This window comes from Drosophila busckii, chromosome 3R (assembly GCF_011750605.1).
Source record: "Drosophila busckii strain San Diego stock center, stock number 13000-0081.31 chromosome 3R, ASM1175060v1, whole genome shotgun sequence".
Lineage (NCBI taxonomy): Eukaryota > Metazoa > Arthropoda > Insecta > Diptera > Drosophilidae > Drosophila > Drosophila busckii.
In genome coordinates this window covers 13,875,003-13,897,179 of record NC_046607.1, presented here as the reverse complement: position 1 = coordinate 13,897,179, position 22,177 = coordinate 13,875,003, and the positions used below count along the sequence as shown (strand labels likewise).

At 37.7% G+C, this 22,177-nt stretch overlaps 1 protein-coding gene across 3 annotated transcripts; it reads right to left on the bottom strand.

Annotated features, from left to right (window-relative positions):
- Positions 1–16,185: 16,185 nt before the first annotated feature.
- LOC108604230 (fructose-bisphosphate aldolase) lies at positions 16,186–21,756 on the bottom strand. 3 transcript variants are annotated; one of them, XM_033293979.1, is made up of 5 exons: positions 21,596–21,756; positions 18,186–19,002; positions 17,922–18,121; positions 16,988–17,062; positions 16,186–16,369 (listed from the first exon to the last, which is right to left on the bottom strand). In XM_033293979.1, exons 2-5 carry the CDS (start codon positions 18,979–18,981, stop codon positions 16,280–16,282), a joined length of 1,161 nt encoding a protein of 386 aa, XP_033149870.1. In that variant the 5' UTR covers positions 18,982–19,002; positions 21,596–21,756; the 3' UTR covers positions 16,186–16,279. The 3 variants fall into 3 exon arrangements, with proteins under 3 accessions (XP_033149870.1, XP_017849088.1, XP_017849087.1); XM_017993599.2 differs by lacking the exon at positions 16,988–17,062 and having other exon boundaries at positions 21,596–21,751; XM_017993598.2 differs by lacking the exons at positions 16,186–16,369; positions 16,988–17,062 and adding an exon at positions 17,634–17,744.
- Positions 21,757–22,177: the final 421 nt, after the last annotated feature.

Genomic DNA, 22,177 nt, shown 5'->3' with positions numbered 1-22,177 from the left:
TGAAGTGCGCCAGGCGCGCACGACAACACTTAGGGTCAACCAACAGCCACAAAAACCACCAAGCCACACTCACACACACACACACATGCGCACACATGCATACGAACATGAAAACTGCCATGCACAAAATGAGTTGCAGTTGCCTTTGGCTTTGCTTTGGCCATGCTTGAAAGGATTGAGCTGGCAGGCATTGTGCTCTAGCTAAATGAAGCTAGCTACATTGATTTCCCAGGTTATATAATAAAAAAAATATATGCTAAGGCTGCGGCAAAAAAAATTTAATAGCACAAGGGCAAGCTAAAAATATAACTAAATCAATTGTACTTTCTTTATAGAGGGGGAGTTTGCAGCTTGCTGATTTTTTGTTTGTGAATCAAACTATATGTGCTATATATTTATAATCTTCATATTTATTTTTGTTAGCTGCAGCTTTTAGTCACTCTTTATATAATAAAAAGTATATGCCAACATAAAAAATTGTTTAAAACAATGGCTAGCGAAAAATAAAATGATAGCAATATGTAATTTTTATTTGCAAGTTGAGTTTGCAGCTGGGGGATTTTTAATTAATCAAACTGTATTTACAATTTTAATATTTATTTTGCTTAGCTTTAGTTTAGTCACTGCGCGTAGCTTTGGTTATTTAATAAAAAGTACGTACTATAATTAAACTGCTGCTAAAAATGTAAAAACATCAAGGCTAGCTAAAAATATTACTAAAGTAATTGTTATATTTGATTGTAAGGGGAATTTGCAGCTTGGTGATTTTATTTTATTAACCAAACTATAATAAACATGTTAATATTTATTTGTTATATTTTGCTGCTGCAAAAAAAGAAAAAATATAACAATTGTTGGTAATTTTATTAATATATATAAATTTAACATTTATTGTATTTTTTCAAAGCTGAATTTGCAGTTGGTTATTTTTTTACTATATGTTTAAATTTAAACATTTATTGTATATTTTTTTAGCTCTATTTTAGTCACTGTGCGCATCTACACTGACTCATAAAAAGCACTCTCTTTCGCATGTTGCCTTTGGGGGCAAATGTGCACTGAGGCAAGAATCATATTGTAGGTTATTTTCGCTTTGCTTGCTGCCATGTGTGTGTGTGTGTGTGTGTGGGTGGGAAATGAGAAACGACAGTCAGTGCAAGTGACATGCAGCATGCGCTAGCTATTGCTTTATTTCGGATAGATCTACAAACAAACTGTTTTTATACTATATAGCATAGATGTTGCTGCTGTGGCTGTTTTCATGACAGTTGCATTTGACGTCTCGTGTCAATCGATATGTGCGCCTTTTGAAAATATTTCCCACTTGCTATAAGCGAAGCGTGCACTTATACTAAATGTCGAGCACTCAGCAACAACGAACGCTTCGCATATTAAAATCGTTTTGTAGCAGCAGCAGCAATGGTCAAAGCCAAGTTGGCTCAAAGTCAAGGCCGCAACGGGGGCAACAACTGTGCAGTTTGGCATTTGTTTTGGCTTGAGTTGAGTTGAGTGTGAGTTTTATTGCACTGTCGTGTGGCTGCAATTGAATGTACAACAACAGCAACACCAACAGCAACAGCAATAGCAACATGCAACATTTTGTGGTCAAGCGTACAACACGTGGCACTGCATTAATTTATCTGTGGCTTGTTGCTCTGCGTTCGTGTACGCTGCGCATATAAAGCTATATATGCATGCGTGTGTGTGTGTGCTGAGAGATATATCCGCCAGTTGGCAAACATTTCCATTTGCATTTTTGTTAAATTTTTAAAATTTGATTTAATAGTTACGCCTCAACTTGTGCAATTAACTGGCTAATTATTTATTCAAGGCGCTAGCTTAAGTTGTAGCCATTACATTAACTTGGAATATTTTCCATCCCACAAATAGTTTCCCTAAATCATTTAATAAGCTATAAGACAAATCATTTCAACAGTTTGCGGTTTGTTTCCGCTGCGTTTTGTTTACAAACAGCAAAAAAAGAGAAACTATTAAAAAAGTGTACAAAGAATGTTCTACTTGAGGCTGTGTGCACAGTGGTTTGAACTATATTATATGCTGTTTGATTTCATTTCATTCATGCACAGCACACGTACACGCACACTGTGGCATAAAAAAAACACCAATGTTTGTTTTTTAATTTATTGTTTCATGAGTGCAGCCGCATGGGTTCATTGTTTACAATTTATTGGTGATGAATTTAATTGTTTATACATATTTTTTATATATAATGCCGTGCGCCGTGTAGGTGGCAATTTTGGACTGTTTCAAATTAGTTTCAGTTACAGCGATAACAATCGTGCTGGCCAAATGAAATTAAAGTATAAACAATAGTGTGGGTGTTTTGGCTGTTTGTGTGTGCTCAAGAAAGTTGAGTTCAAACAAATGAAACTAGCAGACAAGAAATGTTTACGCCCTTTGCATCCGGTGACAATGCACTTGAGCGGGTCAATCCTGTACGCTCAGTTGACCTCAGACTGCAGAGTTGAGCGACTTTAGTCATAGCATTGAGCACAGAGCACTACGCGCTGAGCACTTTTATGGCCTTAAAATATAAACAAATGCAGCTGTCACTGCTTTTGAGTTATGCGTTCCTTTGGTCAACAGCTGGGTGGCTAAGATTTTATGGCTACCTTGGTTACCGCATCGCTTAAGCAAACAAAACGCTTGTAGTTCAATGCACCTGCAAAATCAATTTGCTATGCCCCCAGCCACAGCCACAGACTTTACTTGACTTTCGACTCTGGAGCGAGTCCGGCTGGCATCTATAACTAACTTTAGCAGCTGCAGTTAGCTTGAGATTAGCTTTTGTTTTTATTGCTGTCTAGCTATGACGAATAGACGTCATTTTGCTTTAGCGTAGGTCTGGAACTCTTGAAATACTTTGGACTCGACAGTCATGCAATTGTCTGTTGTGCACGCCAAACATTTAAATTTTATAGTTTTTTACACTTGCATTAAATTAAGTTCTAGCAAACAGACTAAAGTGCAATATGCAAATGATTAGCTTGAAAATTTTCGCTTTACAGCTGTTAAAGAGCGTATATAGCGACTATGCTACAAAATTATTTTTGGCAATAATTTTATTTGAGATTTCAAAATCAGCGCATTATTTGTGCTATTACTAAATTAAGCAGTAAAGCTGCAATTAGCAATTCCAAATAATAAACAAAATACTAAGAAACAATATAAAATTGTTAGATTGAAGATACTTATCAATTATTTCATTAAACTCAATCAATATCGTAATAAATTAGAAGCGCTGCTAAAATTAATTTTAACATCAGTACGCCATTGAATATTTATGTCTGATTCAAATAGTTTGAAGTAATTTATATGTATATATATAATTTATTTGTAGTTTAATAAAACAAGCAACTGATTACATATAATAAGTAATTCATAGCAACGTGCTGCATGTAATAAATTAAAAAAAAAAATAATTTAATTTATGCTATGACTTGAAACTAAAATAGTTTTCCAAGCTGAGTGCCATTTGCTTTAAATTTAAAATGCTTCAAGATTTAAATGAAATAACTCAAGCTACAACTATTTTAGCTTAATAACCCGCAGATTTATTTTACATTTGAACTAATTATCACTCTTTAAGTATCTCTGTTTATTTTTAGCACACACATTGAGTTTGTCAAAGCGCTTACCAACATTAATAACTTAGTTTTGAAATATACAATAACCTGCTATTGAAATCATGTCTTTCAGCTATTTTTAAATGCAACAACAAGTTGTGTGCTCATTGTTGATTCAATGGCATTACACGCAGACTTCCAATTGTTACACATCCACGCATTGTTACCTTTCTATTTGGCATTGTGAGCGCTGTTGCATATTCGATATAATTTCTTTTGCCAGCACATTTTCTGATGTGTCATGATGCGAGTGCACGCGAATGCGAATGCGAACCCGAACGCGAACGCTTAACTTCCGCACTTTATTTGTCTGCTTTCGAGTGTTGTGAAAGTCGAATTATGAATGCAAAAGTGGTGCCAGCCTCATGCATTTCCATGCCAAAATAAAAATGAGAAAAATATTCGTGTGGCGTCAATTTCAGTTAAGCAACAATAGGGCCAGCGCGTTGGGGGGAGAGAGGGACAGAGAGTGCTGCGTTGTGTGGCACGTGAATGTTGCACAGAATGCCAAACGCGCCACATCTATTTCCACTTCCGCTCATAAGCAGCGAGCTGGGAATTGAGCTGAGCTCAGCTCTGCAGCTGAAGCTGAAGCTGCGAGCAGCCAATAAACGCGGCAGCTGATTGGCATGCCAAATGAGACGCGTGTTGGGCCCCTCCACAGGGCAGCAAATAAATGCCAAAATAATAATATTATGTATACGCAGCCAGGGCGCAACTCATAAATGTTTGTTTGCTGCTGCTCTTAGTTTGTTTTAGTTTTATTTGCAGTCACTCGTGTGTGGGTTTTGGGCTGCTGCTGTTTTATTTATGAGCGCTAATGAATGCAACATTTTGGTGGAGCGACCACAAAATTGCCATTAGGCATTAATTGCAATTCAAATTTGCATTAGCGATGGTCAAAGCGTTTGGGCCAATTTGCTCATTACACAACTAATGCCTGTCAAACTGTAAGCTCATGCTTAGCTTGGCAATTAGCAAATTCACTATCAATTAGAATTTTAAATTTTGAATCTTGTAAAGAGACAAATACAAGTTATTATTTAAAATAGACAGGCAAAGCTATTAACACCTCATTGGCTTTGCCATCTTACACAATGCTGACCTTTAAAGGTGTTTTGTTGTTTTATTTGATTTGTCAGCGGGTTTTGGCCAAAACTTGTTTTCACTGTCAGCAGCTAAAAGTGAGCTTAAGGCCAATTGCTCTTGCATACAATAGAAAATATCAATAACAAAGTGTTTCCAGAATTTAGCAAACACTTTTAGCTGTAAGTTTTTCTTTTATTTTTCAGTGAACTTACAATTCAATTTAAATGCGCATACGCATGACGTATACGCGTTGTTAAATTTCTGCGCACATGTGTGTGCATGGGAAAATAAATTGAAACGAGCACACGCATAAATATTTATATAAAAGCGAATGATAGCAAAAATAACAGGTATACAATATATATAATTAGATTCATTGGTCGCGTCTGCGTTTTGCTAAAAATAAATAAAAGCCTAAACCGGTCACTGACAAACCTAAAAAAAATAAATAAAAGAGATTCACGCGCGCGACTTTTAGCGAAATACATTTCTAGTTAATTTTAATTTGAGTTACAAGCCAGACAAGCTGACGACGCTCAGAATCAGCATCAGCTGTGCGCTGCTGGCAGCTGTGCAATAGGCCAAAGCATTTACACTATTTCAGCTTTAGTTGAGTGGCCGATTAATTAACCATAATGATGCCCACAGCAGCTGGCAGCAGCTGAAGCTTCAGCTGTTTGTGTTTCATATAATTGCTGACTGGGCTTGGCTTTTGTTTCTGAAATGATGACACGCCTCAGACAGACACATAAAGGTATGAATAACAATTAGGCAGCAATGCAAGTACCGTTACAACAATCGAAAGCTACAGCACAGTATAAAATTTAATTAGACTGGGCACAGTGTCTGTGTATTTGCAAAGTCAGACTTATGTCATTTTAAAAACTGACTAAACTTAAAGTTATACAAAAAAATTCAAATTCAAATTGTTCAATATTTAAGACCTTGATTTGATAGATTATTTTGCATATTTGCTTGTCGCAATACTTTTGCAAATTCAGCAAGCGGAACGCACAAAGCGCTGAGAACACATGGGGCATGGAATTTTTGCAGTATAGACAGTGAAAGAGTGAAAGAGCGAGAGCGCGCGCTAAGTCGTGTTATCTGACATTGATACTGCCTTAAGCATGTGCAATTTATTGCGCATACGCCATGTTGTGCATGGTTGCATGCCCTTTTGCCAAAAATAACACAACAAACAAAATGATAAGTGCTGTAAATTTTGCATGCTTATCATTTTTTTTTTTTTTTGCTTTTACAGTCTTAGCAACTGATCAATCAGCTGTGAGCTGTCACATTATTTGTGCTAATTATTTGCTACACTCAACTCATTCACAAATACTGCTCAAGCGCACTTGAATTATCAAACAAAAAACAATAATTGTTTGCGCTTTTGTTAAGCGCGTGCTAAGTCTCAAACAAGCGCACAATATTTATAGCGCCAACGTTTTCTATACTGTTTTTATTTTGTTCATGCACTGATTTATGACATTTATGGTGCTTTGACTTTTCTCCCACAAGTGTGTGCCGCCGAGTTGTATTGATTTGGTTCAGGCCGTGCGAGCTAGTACGTACTATTTGCCATTTGTTTGTAGCTATGCATTTATTGCTTTGGCTTGCGGCTTTTATTTTGTTTTTGCTCAAATTGAGTTTTATATCAGTTATTAGCCAAACTGGCGACGGCATAGTGAAAATATAAAAACTAATTCACCAGCAGCAGCAAACATAAAATAAAGAATAAAAATAAAGTTGGAAATGTGTCAGCGAACTTGGCGTAGAATAAGCATAGCGAATGCGGCATACACTGCGTATAATTTATATACGTTAGTGCTATTAATAAGAGCAGTAGTGTAGCTTAAGCTGAGCTGCTTTCTTCTCTGCTGCTTCTCTAGATTGTGTGAAATACACCCACAGCCGCTCGTATTGTCTTGAGGGCCCCCCCTCAGCATTTAAGCGCTGATTCCGCTTTGTATGCCAAACTGCTTGGCTGATGTCATGCTCGTGTCTCTTGCTTAACACAAATCAGCGTCCAAGACTGTGTGAGAGCAGAGACATGGCCGGGGCGGGGGGAAGCTGTAGCCCATATTGGGTGAATATACTGCTTGACAGTCAGACCGACCGACCGACCGACCGACCGACCAAAGAGTTACAGTCGATTGTTGGTGGGCGTTGTCAACTGCAGACAAAGTGGGCCCAAGCTTTATGCCTTTTGGTAATTCCCATATGGAAAATTACTGCATGCCGATTTAGAGCTTGACTTGGTGGTTAAGTTGCATAAGCAAAAGCAAAGCGTGCTAAAAATAGGGCAAACCAAAATAGCTACAAAACAAGAATATCAAGAAATTATGCAAAAGTAACAAAGCGAGCGTAAAACCTTAACGAACTAAAGTTCCACTGGCACTTTTTTTGTGCTTTTAATTAAATGCATGTAGTCATGCTGAAGAGTTCGAAAATTCGTCAATATACAAACAGTTTTATTTTTGACAGCGCCGCTGACTCAGACCCAATAACTGGGCTCAAATTCAATTTCAAACAATTCAATTAGTGCCATGGAAACGTTTTTTTATGCGAACTGACCTTTGGTTTGAGGCTCGATGGCAATCAAAAAGAAATGTGCAGGAGTAATTGCTATCAAAACTAATTTCCGTGAGCCCACAGTGCGTATGACATACACAATTTGTCCTTGCCAGGCAAGCAAGTGTTCAATGGCATTCGTATATAATCTAAAACACGTGTGTGTGTGTGTGTGTGTGCGCGCTATTAATAGAGCCATGTGCATTGCTCAAATAGTTGTAAGCTTATTAGTAATAATAAAAAATTGTCACGTCATAGAATTGTGACTGCAATTTAAGCTAAACAAGTTGCATAATTTCCAAATGGCCAAGCAGCTAATTAATAAATAAATAAATTGTTTAAGCCGCCTAACTGCAGCCAGTTTAGATTACTTTTATCGCATAATTATATGAAACCTAAAATAAAGTTTCAACTTTTTTTCAGAAGTTCGCACACGCGCGCATAATTTGCACAACTTTTTGGCTGAAAAACTTTTATGTTGCGGCTAAAACAATTTCCGTTTTCGGCCAAAGGCACATGAAGAGTTTAAGCAGCCAGCGAAAGTAAAAAGTAAAAGCGCCGCAGCAGCAGCAGCAGCAGCGCAAAAACTTTCCAGAATCTCAAAGTAAAATTGAAAGTCAGCGCCATGCCACATTCCATAAACGTGAACATTGTTGTGTGTCTGGCCAGGTGACAGTTAGAACAGAGAGCAGTAGCAAAAGTAACAGAGCAGCAGCTACTGCCATACAATGCTCGTCAGAAGCTTTTCAAATCGCATTGCATTCCAGCTAATACAATAAATGTGCAGCTAGCTGTAATGAAAATAGCTTTACTAGACAGACAGCGCTCTCTATGCGCGAGAGGGAGAGAGAGAGAGAGCGGAAAGTGAAACGTGATTTCAATGCAATGCAGCCCCATTGGTCTGCGGCATTTGCTGTGGGGAACGCACGACTTTCTTGAATTTGTTAAGCGACGACAGCTGAGATTCTAATGAAATTTATGCACCGTCAGTGCTGCTTCGATTACAATGCTTGATTCTTGATTCTGATCGATTTGCTGCTGACTATTTATACTGCGCATTGTCTGCTCGTTTAATTGTGTAGTGAACTTGAACAAATTTTCGCACTTTATGCAAATAATACAAATGCATATGGCGTCTATATAAATTGGCGCATAACAATTAAGTTTAAATGCCAGTCGGTCAGTCAGTCAGGCAGTCAGTCATTCACATTGGCTTACAGCTTGCCTTTGATTGAAGGCAAATGCAATTGAGTTGCAGTGCCTGCAAAACTATTTCAATTGTCACTATATTTTGCAGTCATTGGCAATGACAATGAAAATCAAAATATATATAAAAATTTGCTTGTTGCCATGCTATGCGCATTTTTAAAGTGCAGGAAATGACGCGTATGCGCCGCTTTCACGTGCCTTGTAGCTGCATTAAGCATACGCACAGTGTGACGGCGGCGTTCGCATTTATTTCAATTGAAATGCAGATTATCCGCTGCAGTTGACTATTTTCTAAGTTTACAGGGAAGTGCCCCAAAAAGTTGCAGCAGCCATTTCATTGTTCAAGGCTTAAGCGCGCTTTGGGCAAAGTCATCAAAGGCGTGTTGCTTAATTTTCGTTCAAGGACTGTAGCTGATAAGAACTACGCGTTTAATTGACGTCAGCACTGGCTGCTGCTGCCTTATCCGGCTTCCAACTTACCCATGGCAACAAACAATTTCAATTAAATTCAAAAATCAACGAAGCAAGCGACACATTTCAAGTGCTACACAGCTACAGCTGGCAAAGCATAATCCCAGCGCCAATTCAAATGCATTCGTCAACACTTTCAGCTACAGGCTCGTGGGTGGCTGCCTGGCTGGTTGGTTGGTTGGTTAGTATCTGTAATAGAAAATCTAAATGGCGCCATTGTCATTGTTCTCGCAACTGGGTACAACTTTAATTGCAAAAGTATGCGACAATTTTCGTGCTAAGCCCAACTGGCTGATTACATAGCCAACATAATTACGAGTAAAATATTTTGTCAGCTTCCATTTGCTAAGCTGAGCGCTGGCACTGACGACAAAGCTCGAGCTTAAGTCTGCGTTCTGTGATTTGCCTGTGGCTTTTGCTTGAGCCTTATCCTGTGGCAAATGTGTAGCACATTTTTTGGCGTTGTTGCTGGCAATTTCCATATGCGTTTAGCTGTGCAAATTTGCGCAGGCATAAAAAATTTATTACGTATACGTATTACGCGCACGTCATGTAGGTCAATAGTATTGTTTTGATTTCAGTTTGTTTATAGCAGCAGCACAACAGCCAAATAAGATTAGTCGTTGCTATGCATTGAACAGCGTTTTAATAAAAAATAAAATATATATATATTGATATAGCTACAATTGCTACAACGCTTTAAGTTTTGTTATTTATCTTTTAAAAGGGTTTAAATTCAATTAAATGCAAGTGAAATGTAAAAAACAAATACGCAACTCATTACATTTCACGCTTGCACTGCTCATTAGCATTTATTTGTGCGTATACTTAATTACACACACTACAGTCGCTGCATGCAACACACTTCTTGCTGTTCTTGCTGCCTGCGATTGCATTTCAAAAGGCATTTTAATTGCTAGAACGGCGGCGCGGCGCCAACAACACTTAAATGCCAAGGTGTTGGTAGAAAGTTGTGCGTAAACTTAAGAGAGTGCCGAGAGTGCCGTTGCATGAAATCATCGTCAAAGTATGTAAGCTGGAGCCGTAAGCACCGCATGGTGCTACGTTCATTCACCTGCATGACATGACATTTCATTTCAATTGAGCTACAAGCGCTGCCTGGCGGCCTTTGCGCTTCCATTTACAGCTGACGAGCGCGATTATATCACAGCGCACGGTTCACAGTTCGCCCTCCCACGACATTTTGCGTACTTGTCCACTTGACAAGCTGATTTTATTAAATCACGCACACACACACGCGCATAAACGACAAGGCGCGCTTAGTTATTGTGCGCTGGCTGCGATTTATTTAGCGTGTCAATTGCTGCAAATCAGATAAATGGATTTGTCAAACTCTCATTTTGTCTCGACAACTTTGTTGAGCATAATTAACATGTTTTGCTTTTCTTTAATAGCAAACTATTGATTGAGGTCAAAGCTTGCCAGCTTGCATTTGAATTTTGTTTCATGCAATTGACAGCAGTTTAAGCTTTAAATGAGCGACTGCACATTACGCATACGCCGCATGCACCACACACACACGCGCAGACAAATGATGCAAGCTATCAAAAAATGTACACACACACACACACTCATATGCACACATACATTTGCTTTTTTGGTCAGTCATTCCGGTTTTTGGTTTTGGCCGTATGCCAACGAACACGGCCGCATTCAAAATGCAATCGACTGCACGCCTGTCTGTTCATACATTTAGTCTACGCCCTGCAGCCAAATTACATTCCATTAAAAAAAGAAAATCATGCCGCGCGGCACACAAATCAACATCAGCTCAATGAACATAAATTGCCAGTGCCGCGACGCGAGCCGAGCCCGCCAAACAGACGATCGATCGACCTTCACATTGGCCGACATGGCGACGACACAAGCAACAGCAGCAGCAACAGCAGCAGCAACAGCGCAGCAATTTGTTGCCAATTGTGCATATGGCCCAAAGTGCATGACTGCACACGCACATCAGCGAAGCTCTGGATTTGTTTATTACATTTAATTTGTAGCACATAAAATATTTGTTTTCAAAGTTTTTACAACTTTGCGAAATTTCTTTTGTTGCCGGACATTAATAAGAAAACTTTGAGTAAAATATTGATGTTTATATGAAACTAAACTAAAAGTTGTGCCAGCAGCGCTTTAAGCCACGCACAGTGGGGAATTCTGCAGGTTTTTTAAAATGAAGCTAATCAGATTTCATAATAAATGCGCATGGCAATAAATAAACAAAATAAATTTTATATGTATTTATAAGCGCATTAAATCAAAATCTACAAACAAATGTTTTTCAATATAAATGGTTTGTAATTAAATTCAAATTGATCTATTATTAACGATCAGCAGGCGTGCTGAGAGGCTTAGAGGCCTCAGCATGACTCGCCGAATATTTTTGTTTGCTTTGTGGCCAACAAATTTTACTTAAAGTTGGTGTCTAAATTAAATGCACCGAATTAGTTAAGCTCAAAACTTTAGTAAATTGTTAACAATAGTTAAAAGAATGTTTTGTGTGTCTAGTGACTTTAAATTATAAGTTAATATCTGTTTGCCTTAACAACTTACAAAATAATATAAAATAATAAATTAATTTTATTCTCATGCTTGAGTTTTGTTACAGTTTTGACTGTTTAGCATAAATTTATGAAAATCAATAAAGCAGAATGCAAGAATTTTTCCACTTAAAAATGATTTGCTGCATATCCTTTTGGTAAGGAATCCATTTAACCGCAATTATCAGCAAAGCGCAGGTTAAAATTTCCAAGAACTCAATATGTAGGGCTTTGCCAACTAATTCTACGAACTAATGAATATAAAATGCGAAAATTTTAGCTATAAAAAACTATGCAAGCTATGAATGCAGTTAATGAAATGAGTTGGCTCTTTGCTTTCAATTTCCCATAGTGCAGTCTGGTTTACTCATTGGTCAGCTGGAATGCATTTGAAGCTCATGCTGTTGCCAGTTGGTCACGCATGTTGGCAGGCTAAGCAAGTGGAGTTTGCTGCTAATTAGAAACTGCTTGCATAGCTGAATTCAAAACACAAGAGACTGAGGGCGAGCGGCGACGTCTGTAAGCAATTTGCAATTACGCTTACAGTTGTCAATGCACTGCATTCTGCTCACTACGACATACGCAATTGTGCCTAATGCGCTATGGCGTCGATTCAAGTCACGTAATTGTGCACTACGTATGCGTAATCTCAAACTGAGCACTGTGCGTGTTTAAGTTTGCCTGCAAGCTTAAACTGCATGAAAATGAAATGATTTTGTATCGATTTGGCTACAGCTGAGAGTTAATTGGCGCCACAAATCGTTGGAGTTCAGTGGGTGGGTGGTGCTGTGAGCCTAAATTATGCAAAGCTCAATCAACTGTAGCTTGTGTGTGTGTGTGTGTGTTTGTGTTGCGTTGCTTTGCTCGTTGTGACAATGTCCCGGCGTGTCAATTTCCGCCTCAGCACGTTGCGATGTTGCAACAGTTTGATGCGACTTTAGTTTCCCATTCACTGCTTCGCTGCTTGATGCCACATGACGTGTCGTCTCTGCTGTGTATGTGTGCCTGACGCATAATCAGCAACGTGGCAGCTCGAAATACTTGCCAGCATAGCAATCGCACCACAGGAAGTCAAAGGATACAATGACGCACCAGCCAACCAACCGAACGAGCGACCCAACGACCCAGCGACTATCACCTGGGCAACAACTGCAAGCTTTGCAGCTTAGTGCCGTCTCCAGCTGTTGGCTGCCAATGCAACGACAACGTGATGCTGTTTACATGCTATGCAAATACAATTAATTCCACTTTTGTGGACAATCTCCCTGCCACAGCAGCAAGACCTGCAGACAGGCAATTGCAATGGCAGCGGAAATGTTTACATTGCCCTAGCTCCCCCATTCGAGTTCCGCTCGCAAACAGACAATCCGAACACAAAAGGCATTCCGTATAACCCGCTTGTGGCTTTATGCGATTGCTGCCTGGTGAACCAAAAACTGTCAACTTATCAAACAAATACCTGCTGGCCAACACACTAAACAGCAAACGCTCAAGTGTCATATGTTGCAACTGATCTAAGCAGCTAACAATTTAAAGCTGTGCACATGTAATTTGGCCTACGATTTATTTACTTAATGCACGAACACAACTGAGCACTTACAGTAAATAATTTCATAGAAATTTGAGTGTCTATTTAGCTGTAATTAGAATTTAGAATTTGCCTAAGGCAAACTAATAGCACAGAGCATAGAATAAGATACGTCAGTCAGTCAGCAAATGCAAGTATTTAAATTTAAATTAATTCATAACTTATAAGCGAAATGTCTTTAATTAAGTCTTGCTAAGAGCTTGTCTATTTGATTACATTAAATAGTTAAATTAATTAATCTAGAGTTCTCTACTTATATCATGAGTATTAATAACTTGGAAAAAATCGCACCTCTTGTATTAATTTCTTATTAAATATAAGAAACTTTTTATTAGTAATAGTAATTCTTTCATTTATAGTAGGAGCACTTGGGGGCTCAAACCAAACCTCTTTACGTAAATTAATAACTTTTTCATATATTAATCATTTAGAATGAATATTAAGAGCTATTCATATTCATATCAGCAGATATACCCGTGAGTAAATCTATGCTGAACGCCATATCATTTATTATATATATATTATTATAATAAATCAGTCATTTTGCCTAAATAGTAAACTTTAAATTCAAAGAATTAATTTGGAATATTTGCTGACCATGCCGCATGCGACTTTTCCGCTAAGAAAAATTATACCGCATACAAGAATTTAATGCCAGTCTCAAAAGCTATTTATGCTAGTCCAAATTAACATTTATTATATACATAAATGTTATTCAGCAAAAGTTTAAATCACTTACGTATTACCTTCGCTGGTAGCATCAACAATTCAACATTTTGCGTTTCAATTTGCAAGACAAATTACTTCAATTGAGTTGTACAACAATGGACCATAAAATCATATTTTATAATTCACCATAAATGCAATAAAAACATTCGTTCTGTTCAATGCTGTAAATCAACAAGGCAGCGACCACAAGCAAAAAAAAAAGAAGAAAAGTCAATTAAATTCTGTATACTGTACGTTGTTCAAATATGGCGCTTTTTTTTTTATTGTTGCGGTTGTAAGTGTCGTCGCCGTGTCTGCGTCTGTGTTTTTAAACATTTTTTATTTGATTTTCATTAAACGAACTTTGCTCTCATTGTGTGTGCAACTGCCCACAACAGCAACAACCAACATCAACAACATTGAACTGAAAGCAGCTTAAGCTGCTGCTTTTGCCTGTTTACATTTGCATTCGCAATAAAGGAAATTGTAAATGAAAATGCGTGCCAATGTAGCAGCCTCTAAGCGTTTGCTGTCTGTGCATTTATTTTCATTTTTAAATGCAACATGAACTTGTAAGTAAAAGTCAGCGCACGCCAGGCAATCCAGATAACAACATTGATATGGTTATCAATCAGTCAAAAATGATACAATATTGAGACGGAAGAGACACCAATGAACATGCATATCAACAAAATAAAATTAAAATTGATTGCGCCAAAGCAGAAACTAGAGAAATTGTCATATCAGTTCCTGGAAGCAAGGAAAACCACTAACGGATATTGCATGAAGAGCAGCAGCAGTAACTAAAATTAAATGGGTTAAATATGCAAACTTTCCTCAGACTCACATCAGTGCTGCTAAAACTGTAAGCCAGCGCAAGCCTTGGCGCTTTTTTCATTGCTAATTGTTGTTAATTATAAACTTGAATTGAAAATATCATAAATGCGCTAACACAAATCAAACAAGTACCAATTTGATTAAAATATTTACAAAATTTTATAATTAACGTGCAAATTAATGCAGCGCCATCTGTTGTTTGTTGTTCAAAAGTTGTCATAAAAAATTCGCAGCATGTTTAGCAGCTGCGATATAAAATTCAAATTTTTATTTTGAGGCTGCCGCTGCTCATTGAAATATGTACAATTTTAATAAAATAAAAATAGCTAGCAGTTTTTTTTTTTATAGATAGCGCCACAACTGACAAATGAAAATTTGAGTCTGAAATTGTTATAATATATATATATAATATAAATCTTTTATGCAACAGACGTGCAATAAAAAATGCAATTTGTAACTTTTGCTTCTTATTAAGGTTTTTATTAAATTGAATGCTGTTCGTTCAATTGTTGTTGTCAAATTGTCTCTGTATTTTGGATTAAATTGAGTGGACACATGTTGTACATTTTGTCTTCAGGATTTCAGGATGTTATTATTTTCATGTTCGTTTTCTAAATTCATATTATGCTCTTAATATTATTTAGCTTTGTTCGCATCTAAAATGTTGAGCTAGACATTTTGTGTTCGATTAACAACGAGATATGCGGAAATATATTTAAATTTGAGTAACACACATAAATAATAAATATAATAAATATGATGGGTTAGTTGTTGGCTATCATAAATATTTGTATATATAACAATTAAAAGCTGAAAACTTGAACGATACTTGCAGAGGTATCTAAATTGTTCATTTTTTTTGTAACAGCTACAAAAGCTTTAAAATAGCTTCTCACTTTTTAGCTAAGTGTGTGTTAATAATCTCTCAACTTTAGCAATAATAACATTATATATGGGCTTATGAATATTCTGTTCATAAACAATGTATGTATATGTATATCAGTGTTTGTTAAATATGCGTTTTTGTTTGTTGTATTTCTGGTTGTGTGTGTTTATTTGCGTCATTTTCTTTCACTTATAATTATAATCATAATCATAAATTTAAAGTGTATTAATAATAATAATAATTATAAAAAACATTTTCTCAGAGCTTCTGTATACAAACGTTGAAAAAAATATAAGAATAAGAAACACATGCAATATCAATGCTTTTAAAACTTTGGTTGTTGTTTGTTTTTTGTTTTTGTTTGCCTTTACGATTTACGACATGTTTTAGCAATTACATTTTAAACATTGAATAGTTACATTATAATCATAGTAATAGTAATAATAATAATAATATATAATTCGCATAACTTCAACATTTTTTGTGCTTACATCTAAAATAAATTTTGCGTCTCAATAAACATAAATATTCACGTATTTTAAAATTTTGCATAATTTTTCAAACATTTTTTTTTATAATTTTTGTTGCTTGCTTTTTTAGCTTGCTGCTTGCTTGTTATTTGGAAATTGTTAATAATCAAATGATGATTAACAATTAACGCTCTGCTGCTGATGTTGTTGCTGTTGTTGTTGTTGTTGCAATTGCTGCCCATTTAGTAGGCGTGGTTGGCAATGAACAGCGAGCCGGAATCGCTGCCAGCGCTGCCAGCAACATATTTGCCCTGAGCGGCATCACCGTTGCCCTGCAGAAATAAAATAGAACGCATGTTAATTAAATTTTAAATTTTTTATAAACAAATGCCTTAAAGTGCTTAACTTAAGCGTTCAGCTCTTGAACTTTCTTTTTGGTTCACTGAACCGTAAACTTACGCAGCTGTGTCGCCCACACTTGACCACCCACGTACGTGAGAACTGAGAACTTTACACAAATTTAATTTGCAGGTCCTTTGAGCACAAAGCTTATGCGATTATAATACGACGACTGCAGCTGCGTCGCACTCAAGGCAGCAACAAAAAAATGCAGCTCACCTCTCTGTTTGCCAATTATATTATTCAACTGAAAAACTTGCAGCTAAATCTACTTAAACCAATGCATAAGCTGTAACTTTTTGTTGTTTTCTTTTTATTTCAGTTCTCTGACTTATTTAATAGTTCTAGCTGGTACGTCTATGCATTAAAGTAATTAAAAAAATATAAAAAAGTGTATGCAAGTGTATCATATAGTGATGTCTCCATGTTGCGGGGGGGGAATGTGTTATTGTCTCTCAGCTCAGTTGAGATTACGGCCAAATTGGTTAGCATATTGCACTTGCTTTTGCTGCTGGTTAACGCATTTTTGTTTAGTATTTGTGTTGAGCAACAAATAGACTGGCATTGCCCGCAAACGAAGGAATCGAGCCGGCGACGTATTTGCCTTGGCAACCAAGAGCATTGGCCTGATTTTGTGGTTGGGGTGGGTGTAAATAAATAAAAAAGAGGAAGCGGGAATAGGTTTGGATTAATTAACGTGCGTGCATAACAAAATATAAATAAAACAGCCAATTAAATAATGTTGTGTATAAAATCATGCATACAAAATAAAATAAATATAAAAGTTAGTTTTGAAAAATTTTGAGTTGTTAAATAATAAAATTGCATTTTTGTTAGTACAAATTTGAAGTTATTAAATGAGTGTAATGAGGCGAGCAAATTGCATTCTAAGCTTACTGCTTGGAAAAATATTTAGTCTTTTTTATTTCAATTAATTTATGAAGCTAGAAATATTTCATTTTAAGCTGTCTAAGCATTTGAATTCAAAATTTAATCTATATATCTAATTTATTTGCAGCTTGCTGATCAACTTTGCTTTAAGAATATAGATTCTCTATAGATAGAGAAGTTTATCTTTATTTAAATGAATTTATAACGTCTGCATATAATTGAAATAATACTTTAGCCAAACGAGTGTTAAATACTTTTGCATGAATTAAAACTTGAATTTCATTAGGAATTTTGCTTGAGTCTTGAGTTTGTCGCTTGAATTTAGTATCTGTGATCCTTAACAAACTGTCCAGTGCCGCCAGCGGCGCCTTGAACTGAGCCTGGCTCATAACAGCCGTAGGTGGCTTCACTATTCGCCTGAGTGAGTAATGAGGTAATGAGTTAGCGCTTGAGGATTAAACAGTAAGGATGTGTAAGGACTGGGATAGATATTTCAAAGCAGCTAGGCAGCTAACAATAACAACACGTCCGTACACCATATACACTTCTTAAACTAGCTCCCCATACTTTAGACTCTACTCTGTTTCTACTTACGCGAGCGCGCTTGAGCAGCTCAGCTTGGCCGGCGGCAACGTTCTCCTTCTTGCCACCCCAGGCCTTCAGCACGGAGGCTTGCAGAGCACGACCGTACGAGAAGGTCAAAGCCCATGGCTTCAGCAGAGCAACCTTGTTGATGGCGCTCAGATTGACTGTGGCCTCCTCCTCGGACTGACCGCCAGACAGGAAGGTGATGCCTGTTTATCAAATTTAGCTTTAGTTTATGTTTGAATATAAATAATTTATGCTTGTGCGGCTTACCGGGAACGGCGGAGGGCACGGTGCGACGCAGAGCCTGCACGGTGGCCAGACCAATCTCCTCGGGTGTGTTCTTCTTGGCGGACTGACCAGCAGTAACCATGTTGGGCTTCAGCAGAGTACCCTCCAGGTAGACGTGGTGATCGTTGAGCGCCTTGTAGACGGCGGCGAGCACAGTCTCGGTGACCTTCTGGGCACGATCCAGATCGTGATCACCATCGGGCAGCACCTCGGGCTCCACAATGGGCACAATGCGCTCCGACTGGCAGATGGAAGCATAGCGAGCCAGCACATTGGCGTTCTCCAGGATCGACTGGTATGAGGGGGTGTTCTTGCCGATCTTCAGCACGCAACGCCACTTGGCGAAGTCGCAGCCGTCCTTCTTGTACTGGGCGCAGCGAGCGGCCAAGTTGTCCAGACCCTGGGTGGTGGTCTCATCCTCGGAGCCCATCAGTGGCACAACACCGGAATCGACCTTGATGCCGGGAATGATGCCCTTCTTCTTCAGCAGCTGAACGAAGGGAGTGCCATCGTCGGCCTTCTGGTAGAGAGTCTCGTGGAACAGAATCACACCGGAGATGTTCTCGGCGAGCTTGTCGTCGGTGGTGAACAACAGCTGGCGATAGGCACGACGGTTGTCATCGGTGTTCTCCACACCAATGTCCTTCAAGCGCTTGCCCATGGTCGACACAGACTCATCGGCGGCGAGAATACCCTTGCCGGGAGCAACGATAGCCTGGGCAATCGACTTAAGCTCCTCCTGCAGCTCCTTGCTGGGATAGTTGAAGTAGGTGGTCATCTTTGAGATTGGTGTGTGGTTCTGCAAGATACGAAGCCATTTTGAGCATGAGCCTTGATGCAACTTGATCGAGCGATTCGTTTGGCATAATATTAAATTCAATGCTGCGCTTTGCAGTTGCGTCCAAAGCAAAGCGCTCATTAGACAAAAACAAATAGAGAAATTTTGGGCAAACAACTGTAAATTTTGGCAATAACAAAACTAGAATTTGTTTATGTGCATAAACATACAAAAAATAAAGTAAGCAACTGAGTCAGAGCAACACGTATCAAAAATTTGAAAATAAAGCTTATCAAACAGCTGATTTTTCAAAAAGAGAGAAACGTAAGAGAGCAACGCGCGCTGAAATGTTGCTAGCAACTGAATGCATGTTGCAGAGCTTTTAGCAACATTTGTTGCGTAGCTTAGCAGCAAGTTATAAAGCAAGCAGTTGCTATAGTAATTAATATATTTAAACAAAGAATTTTTGCAGCTGCTAAACAACTAATTAAATATGTTTACTAAACACTTGCACAACGCAATAGTTTTATTTATTTTTTAGCGCAGCAGCAGCGCAACCAACCTCGTCAAAGTTTTCTAAGCAACTGACCTAAGACCCGTGAGCAATTTCAACAACTCTATAGCAACTGATGTAATAAAACGCGTGTGCAATGAAACACGTAGACAGCGAGTGATACATAAGAGAGCGTAGAGAAAGTTAGAGGGGCGCCGCTGCCACGCTTAGTGACGTACACTTTCACTTTTAGTCAATTTGCTGCGTGTGACGTGTGTGTGCGGCGCATGCTCTGGCGTTGTGACATTGAACAAGGTCAAGCAACATGTTGCTAAGCGCAGCGCTGCTTATGAAACATTTTTCGAAACTGTTGCAAACACAAAAACTGAAAGTCATGGAGCGCGTGGAGCAGGCTACTCTCTTTAACGCCCACGCAGCTGTAGCTTGACACGTTTGACATTGAAAAGCGAGCATACATGTAAAAGTTATATATATGTATGCATATAATTTAGTATAAGCGAAAATTGCTGTGCTCAAAATTTGCTATTGAAAAGCCTTTTGCAGCTATTAGCTGCCACTTTTATTTTACGACACTTTATAGATAAGCAAAGAGATACATATAGCAGCTGTATCTATATATTTTATAAGCTTTATATATTTTTGTACACACCTACACGAGCCGGCGAACGATCGAGCACTGAAATGTAGCCCAAAATGTGGCGGCAAATAAATATAAAACTCAGAGCAGCAAGCAACGCATGACAATAACAACAACAACAACAACATTAAATTAACGCTGCTATCATGAAATATGTATGTAGTACAAAAATAAAATAGACACATGTCTCATGCTCTCGTTTGTGTGTATACACAAAAAAGAAAAACAAGTTGATAAAGCGATTAAAAACAAGCAAAATATATAGGGGAATATTCAAAAATAATGGAAACTTTGGAACAAGTTTTTGTTGTCAAGTCAAAAGTGTAACCTTCAAACCAAATATGGCAAGCAAAACAAGAAAACGAGCCCCCTTATTTAAATATAAATGTGGTCACATTATCGCTGCTTAACTTGTTCAGGATGTTGCTGGAATATCAGCTGAAGGTCTACGTAGTATTTGTAGTAGTAGTATAAAGGTCAAAGTAGATTCTAGACGAAGTTCCAGCAGCAGTCAATTGACAAATATTAATTTTGTTTTAAATCTGTATAGAATTTGAGTTGAATTTTAGGCATTTAGGTTTTGATTTGTTTTGGTATTTAGTGCTGCTCCTAGCTGACATTGACCTTCAGGTTTTGTCTGCTGTTTGCAACTCCCTTTCAGCTGGTGAAATAATATTTCCACCCCTATTAATGAGTTTGTGTCTATACTTGAATGAATCACAAGCTTATGTAAAACTTTGAAACTGCTACTCTTAAATCGAAAAAATAGGCAAGCAGCCACGCCTATCATTTACTTTTTTATTATCTATAAGAGACTAGTTCTCTCACACTAACAAGCAATTAAGAGTAGACTGCGCCGCAGCTGAGAAATAATTGGCAATTGCTGAAGATGTTTAATGCCAAGCGACGACACTTAAATGAAAACTAATTGAATGTATTTAGAACATATTTACATATATACTTGTGTATTTTAGGCAACTATTTATATAGAGCTAAGCAAGCAGCACTATAAATTGCAGTTGTGTGGCAGCAAGTTCGTTGAAAAACAGCCTGATAAGCCGGCACTGCTTTATTAACATTATCTATAGATAACATTTAACTAGTTTACATTTCTTATCAGTTTTATTTTGTTTGTCAAATTGCAGCCTTAGGTGCATGGGTCAACGACGTCGCTTAGAGCCATAAAAGAAAAAGTGCAAAAGCTTTAAAGTTCCAGCAGCTAAAGCTTAGAACTGGAACTTAGCTTTTATAACACACACACACATGCACACAAATTTGCATATTGATAACGCTTTTGTTAGTCGAAAATGCAAACACAGCGATTACGAAACAGAAGAGCTGCAAATTTTATGCACTGATATAACAAGATTACGAGTTTCTCACATATATTTGTTTTAATTTTTATATCGCGCACACACACATACGCAAGCTTATGCTTTTAACACCCACACACATACACTCACCGAAACTGGAAATTAAATTTGTTTGGAACTTTTATCCGCTTTTGCTTTTGCTACCGGCTGGCTCTGCTGTTGCTGTTGCACTGGAGTTAGCTATACGGACGCTTTTATTTTGGGCCCAAATAGTGGATGTGAAATTCCAAAGCGCAAATAAGCAAATGTAGGCAAGCGAAGCGTCAAAAGGTTGTTTGGAGGTCGTTGGTGTTGATAAACCGCAAGTATATATCTTTTAACAGAAAATGTTAAATTCGCTGCGTTTTCAGCTGTTACTTTAACCACGGTGCAGCTTTATGCTCATTCGGTGCTGTCAGGGCTGCAAGTTGAAAAACAAAAGCTAAATATGCAAAGCTTAATTTAATAATAACGTCAGCTCAACGCAAAATAATTAAATATAAGCAACATTAATGATTAATCGCAGTAACATTAAAAAGAAACTAATGCTAGCAAATTAATAAATACACAGAAAGCTTAACATGCAATGTAACTTATTGGTTGTGTTCTTCACTACGTATGTATACAAAAGCAGTGCACTGCTTGCAAGCCGTTACGTTAAGCTTGTTTTTCATTTTAAATACCTAAATGTAA